The sequence below is a fragment of the Trichechus manatus genome, unplaced genomic scaffold (assembly GCF_000243295.1).
Source record: "Trichechus manatus latirostris isolate Lorelei unplaced genomic scaffold, TriManLat1.0 scaffold00027, whole genome shotgun sequence".
Lineage (NCBI taxonomy): Eukaryota > Metazoa > Chordata > Mammalia > Sirenia > Trichechidae > Trichechus > Trichechus manatus.
The window spans coordinates 17,383,860-17,393,082 of NW_004443963.1; the positions used below are offsets into that span (position 1 = coordinate 17,383,860).

The 9,223-nt window shown below is 44.1% G+C and overlaps 1 protein-coding gene across 1 annotated transcript in view; it reads left to right on the plus strand.

Annotated features, from left to right (window-relative positions):
- The window catches only part of LOC101347659 (DNA dC->dU-editing enzyme APOBEC-3A), a 56,928-nt gene that overhangs the window by 37,857 nt on the left and 9,848 nt on the right, over positions 1–9,223 (plus strand). The window contains exon 3 of the mRNA XM_023728916.1: positions 5,873–5,936. Within this exon, the coding sequence (XP_023584684.1) occupies positions 5,873–5,936 (64 nt within the window). The remainder of the gene's footprint in view (positions 1–5,872; positions 5,937–9,223) is intronic.

Consider the following 9,223-nt stretch of genomic DNA (forward strand, 5'->3'; position numbering starts at 1 on the left):
AAATGATATTGTTTTCCTGATTTCCTTTTCATCATTCTCCTTATTGGTGTATTGGAATCCAACTGATTTTTGTATGTTTATCTTGTATACTTCTACTCTGCTGAATCTTTCTATTAGTTCCAGTAGTTTTCTCATGGAGTCTTTATGGTTTTTGATGTATTGTATCATATCATCCGCAAATAGGGACAGTTTAACTTCTTCATTACCAATTTGCATGTGAAACTTTTTTTAAAGGATACCCCATCCATCCTTCACCGCTTTTGTGCCTGTAAAATTTAGCTCTACCAGCTTGCTATTTCCTTTCCTAACGAATAAAATTCCACCACCTTGTTCTGAAATATTTTCAAATCAGTATAAATACAAAATAGTGTACATAAGATGAAAACTCCCCCTCCCCCTGCAGCACCTGAGGGAGAGAGACCTTGCAGTGTTGTAGAACTAGTTCATAGAATCTGACTGATAAAATATCAAAGTGAGAAACATTCACAGAATGTAAGTCTTGATCTTCTGTGTAGTTGGACACTTGTGTGAACATTCTCACCTGTTAGCAACTATATAATGTAGGACTGAGAGTGGGGACTTGAGCCAGCTGCCTGGGTTCCAATCTTGCCTCCACCACTTACTGGAATATGACATTTGACCAGCTACTTAACACCTCTGTGCCTCTGTCCTGTCATATAAAATGGAAATAATAATAGAGCTCCTTCCTGGGTTGTTGTGAGGTTCAAAAGAGTTTATTTATATATATTGCAGGAGTCCCTGGGTGGTGCAAAAGGTTAAGTGCTGGGCTACTTACTGAAAGGTTGGCCGTTTGAAATCACCCAGAGGCTCATGGGAAGAAAGGCCTAGCAATATTCTTCTGGAAGGTCAGAGCCATTGAAAATCCTATGGAGTGCATTTCTTACTCTGAAACACGCCACAAGTCAGAGTCAACTGAATGGCAACTGGTTTTTTTTTTTTTTTTTAATGTATATTGCTATAAACAGTGCCCAGTCTGCAGTAAGCATTATAGAAGTGTTTGCTATTATCTACTGCCGGAAATCCATCATTAAAGGCTAATATAAAAAGGAATCTTGTAAGACTTAGAAGGCTTTAGAAATTGTCACCACATCGTGTAAAAATAACCTTCAGAAAAACAAAACAAAACGGAACATGTGATTCTGATTCATTGCCTTACTTGATAATTTGTTGGTTAGTAACAGTGTTGCAATGGAAGTCTGACGGCTCAAGATCAGATCAGAAGAGAATGCTTGGCCCTGGGCTCTTTCTCCAAGACGAGTAACTGGGGACACAAATGGAAAGCCCCAACTCTGCTGAATCTTACCTTAACAAAGGGCCTGAGAGTCTTGTCTCATACTAACAGCAATGTGGGTTGAGCATCTTTTCATACAGTTGTTGGCCATCTATTTTCTCCTCGATGATTGCCTGTGATCTTTGTCTAATTTTGTTATTGTGGGAATCTTACTATAATAAAAGGACAAATGTTTTTGCAGATATTTTCTCCTTGTCTTCTTATCTGTAAATTTGTTTACTTTTTTTTTTTTAACAATATATATTACTTCTGTTGCACAGAAGTCTTATTTTCAGTGTAGTTAAAAATCATGGCTTTTCAGTTTGCGTTTGGCTTAGGATACCTTTTATCACTCCAAGATTACAATAATATTCTTCAAACATTATTAAAGTGTATGTGTGGGTGTGTTTATTTTTTACATTTTGGATCTTTATTTTACCTGGAATTTATATCTGTATACCGTGCGTGGTTGCAATTTTACAACTTTTTGCTGAATACTCTCAGAAAATTGGAGCCCTCGTGGCACAGTGATTAAGAGCTTGGCCATTAACCAAAAGGTCGGCAGTTCAAATCCACCAGCTGCTCCTTGGAAACCCTATGGGGTGGTTCTACTTTGTCCTATAGGGTCTCTATGAGTCGGAATCGACTCGACGGCAAAGAGTTTGGGTTTTTTCGGTTTTCAAAAAATCATTATGATTTTTGTTTGTTTTGTTCACTGTTGCAACCAGTGTCTAAAACAGTTCTGGGCAGTCACAGGTTCTTAAAAAAATACTTCTTGAAAGAATGGTCCATCATTTATAGAGACATGGTATGTTGTGGGAATTAACCCTCTTCAAACCATCCCCTAAGGGTATCTGAGAGTCCCCTCCCCGTAGGCCTGTGAATCTTAAGCTCAGGGTCAGGTCCTCTGAGTTCTTCTCTCCTTGTCATAGTGCCACCATTGCCTCTGCTCTTGGCAATCCCAAGACAGAGACCTGGTTTCTGTGCTCATGAAGCTGACATTCTAGTGGGAGGAGATGATAAGTATACACGTGAATAAATGAGAAATTTTCAAACCAGATGAGAGTTGTGACGAGGAATGTATAGCATCCTCCTCTGATCTAATCTTGAGCTATTAGATGTTAGCTGCAACACTGTCACTGGGCAATAAATTACCAAGTAAGGCAACGAATCAGAATCACATGTTGGTTAGCAGCCGTAGCTCTTAACCACTGTGCCACGAGGGCTCTCGTAGGAGGTTAGCTGGGTGATTCTGGCTCGAGGCCTCTCAGGAGTCTACAGTCAAGCTGTCAGGTGGAGCTGCAGCTGACTGAAGGCCAACTGGTTCTGGAGGCTGGGTTGCCACAGCGGCTCACTCACATGGCTGACAAGTTAGTGCCGGTTGTTGGCAGGAGGTCTTGGTTCTTTGCCACATGGACCTCTCCACAGGTCTGCTGAGTGTCCTCATGACATGGCAGGTAGGTCCTTCCAAGACAGAATAAGGCAAAGCCATAATGTATTTTATGAGCTAGCCTAGAAAGCCACACACTGTCATTTCCACAATATCTTGTTGTTTACACAGGTTAGCCCTATTCCATATGGAAGGGCACGGTGTAAAGTGTCAACCAGGAGGCCAGAGTTGTTGGGGTTTATTTTGGAGGCTGGTTTCCACAGTCCATCCTCTGGCCTCCATGATTTCTATACCTTCCACATGCAAAGGTGTGCTCAACCCCTCACACCTTCTAAAGGCTCGTCTCACTACAGCTTCAGCTTGGAAATGAAGCTCTCATGTGCATGAAGCTCCTCAGGATAATTCCTTAGATACAGGAACTCAAGGACAATTCTCTGGATCTGCAAGTTTCTGAAGTAAAGAGCCAAGTTGTTTGCCCTTTACACACCTGACATGAAATGGTGGAACTGGAACAGGGTGCCACCTTTTAAAAGGAGGGAAATGGGAGGCACACAGGTGTCACTGGTCCACAGGCTTTCTGAAATCCAGCCAGGCAAAGACTGGAAATCCTTTGATTAGAACTCAGCCCTGCTTCTGCCTAGGAATGATTCTCACGGATCTAGACTTCACCTCAGAATTCCTTGTTCTGCCCCCACCCCTTCCCCACAGTCATCCTTCCTTTCTCATGAAAAGTAGGTCGTGTTTGTAGATATTTTTCTCAGCCTGTTTCCTGACTGTAGAAGTCTGGTGGTGCAAAGCTTCTTTTTTTATTTTGTTCTGTTTCTGTCCCTTTTATAGTCCAAGCTGGTAGTGTTTCTTCTAATACAATTCTCCTAAAAACTTTGTGGTCTTCTAGTCATCTTATTAGATTAGTCAAACTCTGCACCATTGATAGGTTGAAAAATGGTCCTCCCAAAGATATCCATATCCTAATCCCTGCAACCTGTGAATGTTACTTTGTGTGGCAAAATCACATCAAATATGACTAAATTAAGGATCTGAGATGGGGCTATTATCCTAGGTTATCCAGGTAGGCCCTAAAGCAATCATATGTATCTTTACAAAATGGAGGAGGAGGGAGATTTGACATATGACACAGAGAGGAAGGTGATGAGAAGACAGAACAGAGAGAGATCTGAAAATGGTGGCCTTGAAGATTGGGGTGATGCAGCACTTGTGAAGGGAATGCAGGCCTCCACCAGAAGTTGGAAGAGGCAAGGAACTGACCCTTTCCTGAGCTCCGTGTGAGCCCAGTCCTGCCGACACCTTGATTTCAGCCCAGTGATACTGACTTTGGACTTCAGACCTTCACAACTGTGAGGGAACAAAGTTGTGTTGCTTTAAGCCACCAAGTTTGTGGGATGTGTGTTACAGCAGACACAGGAAACAAATGCAGTTCCTTCTGTCTCTTTGACACCCCTGGTCTGGACAACTCCTAAACTATCCTGCCCTGTTCATGGTCTTCCTTGCACAGGAAATAGGGAAGATCTCTGGGCTAAACTTGGGCCCATTAATAAGGAGACCCTCCCACCGCCACCCCCACCCTGAGATCTCTGACACCCTGGCCTCTGGGATGGGGAAGTGGGTCTCCTCCCTCCCAGGCTGGCCATTCACATTAGTTTGGGTGGACAACTCAACAGTGTTGACTTTGTTCAGTTTTCACTCTGAGTTCGAAGGATAGGGTTGGGTGTGTCATCCCCCCGACCTTCCTTCTAGCTGTCTTGTGGACAGGCTATGGTTTATGCCATCACCCTCAGTGCACAGTGGTTTGGGGACTACCAGTAGACCCAGAGCAGAGTGTCAGGCTCTACCAATGCCTTTCTGGAGGCCATGTCCCTGCCAGCTGCATGGAAAGCTGGAAAATGGGTCATTTCAACCTGGCCTTGCTGCCATAACCAGATTTGAGATCTCCTCGTGGCAATAAAGGAGCAAAAGAATGTTGGTGGGGAAGTAGCAGTGTCTTTCCAGCAGACTAGATGTTGTTGTTGTTAGCTGCTCTTGTGGACTGGAAAATACTCCATTGTGATCCATAGTTTCAGAAGTAGATCACCAGACCTTTTGTCCTAGTCTGGACGCTCTGCTGAAACCTGTTTAGCATCACAGCAACATGCAGTGTTGGCTGTGCATGAGGTGCATTGGCCAGGAATAGAGCCCAGGTCTCCTGCATGGAGGGCAAGATTTCTACCACCAAACCACCAATGACCTCAGAGCTCTCAGGACACTCCGATGGTGAAGTTGTCCCTGAAGCTGTTCCATCTCAGGGGCAAGAGGGCTGTGGGGAGTTCTCACCCTCTGTCCAGGGTGTAACTGTGACAGAGGAAGGGATAAGGCATGGGTCCTCCTGCTGCCAGTGTCCTCTTGCCCTGGTGTCCTTCATGCTGGGCTTCTCTGTTTCTATAGAGGCAGGTACCTGTCATAGCTCTTTTGTCTGTGGGGCACTCTTGAGTGCTTCTCTGCCCTTTGCTCCACACCTCCACTTGGCAGATGGTATTTACATGTTCTTATAGAGATATATTCTCTTAAGCACTATCTCACCTTCCCAAGAGAGGGAGGGTTAGGGCCCATACCCACAAGGGGGCACTCTGTAGAATAAATTCCTTTCCTGACCTATCCTGTCCATCCCTGGGGCCCAGAGTGATAGCCACTCCCCCAGAGCTTCACAGGCGGGAATTTTTCATGAACAAAACCGATCTTTGAATCAGGAAAGTGAAAGTGAAAGGGAAGCTTTAGACAGACCCACTTGGGAGCAGCCAGAATCTGAAGGTTTCCTGCTTCCAGGAGAGCAGTCATAGGTGAGTCTGCTCCCAGAACCTTGATCTGTGTCACTGTCTGTGCATTGCCTTGGCTGCGGATCACGTAGAGACCTCAGGTCAGGATAAGGGACCCTGAGGCTGGCCGTGGATCACAGTCAGGGTAGAGAAAACCCTAAGGTTGGCTGCGGATCAGAGTCAGGGCAGAGACCTCAGGTCAGGATAAGGGACCCTGAGGTCAGCTGTGGATCACAGTCAGGGTAGAGATCTCAGGTCAGGATAAGGGACCCTGAGGCTGATGAAGAGCCCTGGAGAACAGCAGGAGTCAGTGGGGTAAGAAACAGAGGGAGGAAAGGCCACATCCCCAGTGCAGTGGTCATACTGTCTCACCCCTGCACCCAGCTTCCTCTTCTGAACCCTGGGGGCTCCTCTTCCCCCTCCTGCCCCTTCACAATGGGTTCTCTGTGTGAGATAGAGTCAGGTGCCTGTACGTGCAGGAAAAATAACTATTATTCTTCCTTCCCCAGGAGCCTTATGACAAGGCTTCTCTTAGCAGGGATTTGGCCATAAAGCCTCAGTGTCGTAAATTGGAACAGTTTATGGTAATGCGGGTGGAGAAGCCTGGCAGGGCTAAAAGGCTCTGCCTTAGACAAGAAAGAGAGACGGTGTTATGGATGAGATTGTGCCCCCCGCACCAAAATATGTGCTGGAATCCTAACCTCCATACCTGTGGATGTAATCCCGGTCAGGAATACGGTTTTCTTTGTTTTGTTACTGAGGTCATATCAGTGGAGGGTATGTTTTAAACCTGATAACTTTTGAGATATATAAAGAGCAGATTAGACACAGAGAGAAGCAATCATAAGTGGGGGAAAGACTGATGCTACGTGGAGATCACCAAGAACACAGGGACTACAGAAGCTGAGACAAAGATCTTCCCCCAGATCCAACAGAGAGAGAGCCTTCTTTTAGAGCCAGTGCCCTGAATTCAGACTTCTAACCTCCTAAACTGTGAGAAAATAAATTTCTGTTCTTTAAAACCATGCACTGTGATAGTTCTGTTACAGCAGCACTAGGTAACTAAGACAGATGAAGAACTGGAGATGGACAGTCGAGAACACACATGGACTTGGAACTAGTGTTGTTGGAGAGGTCTGGGATTGGGTGGCCTGGGTGGGAGGGGCCTGCTGGCCCAGGAGAGAGGTTTGAAAGAGAAAGATCAGATGGCTAGTGGATAAGGAGGAAGACAGGGGAGAGAAGCCATAGGCATTTTGGGGTAAAATGCTGGCCCTAGACATAGAAAGCCCTCTACACCTCTCCACAACAGCCGGGATGGTACTGCTCATTTCTGACTTGTGTGGTGGGCTTGTTTTTGGGGAATGTGATAAAGGCCCTGCTTCCACCTGGAGCCTGGGCATCATAACTAAGATTAATTTCCAATGGATTCAAATTAGGCTACACATCTTGGACAATTTCACTGAAGGAAGCCAGCCCAAAACTGAGGATACTTTCAGCCACAGCACCCGGTACAGTTCTAGGTATTTTATATGCATGAGTCTGTTAATCTTCCTGGTTAAATTTTTTCCTAGGTATTTTATTTTTTTAGCTGTTATTGTAAATGGAATTGCTTTGTTAATTTCCTTTTCAAATTTATCTTTGCTGGCGTATAGAAAGCCAACTGACTATTGTGTGTTGACCTTGTACCCTGCAGCTTTGCTGAATTTCTCTATTCTACAAGGTTGCTTGTGGATTCCTTGGGATTTTCTATATACAGGACCATGCTGTCAAAAATAAACAACTCAGAACACCATTAACAGATTGCTAGCTTTTCTTTGTTCTTTTCTCTTGTTTCCCTTGAGACTTGACAAATTCAGTTATTTGGTCTTCGGTTCACTTATCCTACCTTCTGTCTGTTTAACTCTATTGTTGAGTGTTTCTCTTGGGTTTTGTTTGTTTTGTTTTGTTTTAACTCCGATGTTTTATTCTTCAGTTCCAGTCATTCTCTTTGGGTTTTTTGTTGTTGTTGATCTTTTTAATTTCTTTGTTAAGTCTCTCACTTTGTTCTTCTATTTGTTTCCTGTGTACCTTTTGCTTTCTTTAAGCATCTTTAGCACCACAGTCTGAAAATTATCAGTTCTTTCATTATTCTGGCTCCCGTAGGAGAGATTTACTCTTCTTTATGTTTTGCTTTTGATTGTTCCTTCTTCCCTTGTGATTTTGTGTTTTCTAAGTTTAGTTGAACTTGGGCCATTTTGGTAGCTGCCAACCTAAAGGCCAGGGCCTGTACCCACTAACTACTCCACAGGAGACAGATGCAGCAGACCACCTCTGCAAAGACTCACAGCCCTGGGAACACCATGGGGCAGCGTCCAAGCCCTGCAGGTTTGCTGTGAGTCAGCATGACTCAGAGGCAGCTATCTTGATATCTTCTCCTGAGAATCACTAGATGGCGCTGTTATCCTTAGGGTTTTTTTTTTTTTTTTTTCATGCTTGTTCAGTTCTGTATGCTTGGTCTCTGAAATTCAATACACACGTGGGAGGAGGGTGGTTAGTTGTTCAGAGATGCTGCCGTAAGTGGTGGGGATTGAATTTTCCTGTGGTGAGGGTGTGGGCCTCTCTATGTCTTTCCGTCACTGGCACCCCTGCACAGACACTCCCACACTGTCCTGCTATGGGCCATTTCCTTTGTCCCTGTCAGTCTGAAGTATTCCTATCACCCTGCTGCCCTTGCAGTTCCTCCCAGTCCTAGTGCCTATCTTGGGCCTCTTTGTGATTCAACAGCAATCTCACGCAGTGCCCCAGTCTACCTTCACCCCCTCCCAATTGCACAACCAGCGAAATCCCATGGCAAATTTGTGCCGACTTAAAAAAAAAAAAATCACGATAGAGCTTCCTCAGATTAGCTCCTTTTCTGTGCTCTGTGATTGAAGTGTTACCCAGCTCTGTCCCAAGATGGATGCGATGAGCGAGTGCTCCCCATCTTAGCAGGTAGGATCTCCTCGCTTCTGGGGCAACTCTGTTCTTCCTCTCCCCTGCTTCTGGGCTCACTCCAGCTCTCCAATACCGCTGCCTGGAGTTTTGAGATCTCAGTCTGCGCTTGTTTTTATTCGTTGTTCAGTGAGTTAGTTGCTGGGGGAGTACATGGGAGCATCCGCTCACTTTGGCATCTTGCCCTGTCTCTGAAACAAATTATTTTTGTGTATTATCCTTGTACCCTGCAACTTTGCTAAATTCCTCTATTCTAGAAGCTTTCTTGTGGATTCTCTGGGATTCTACATACAGGACCATGTTGTCAAATATAAACAACTCAGAACACCATTAACAGATTGCTATGCAGGTTTAACATACAATTTGTAACTGGGCAACACGTTGTCACCAAGTGAGTCAGTGTTCCAACTAGTTAAGATTTTCCACATACTACATACATAATTTTATCAGGAACTTTGAACAAAAAAAATTTTGATTCGTATGTCAAAATACATAAATCTTATAAGAGAGCAGTATGTGCTCAAATATTATCAAAGCTTAAATAGAAACCTTACTAAGACAATCACAAAATTAGTGATCCATGGTTATAAGACTTCTGGAGTCTTGGAAACAGGACATGGTCATTAACCTTCAATTGTTTTCTGAACGAATGAGTTTCAATGAGCCTGACCACCTAAATATAATTATGTGAAATGAGACAAGCTACTTTCAAAAGTTAGTTATAATTTAAGGCATAAGATTTAAAAATCATATATATGTATATAT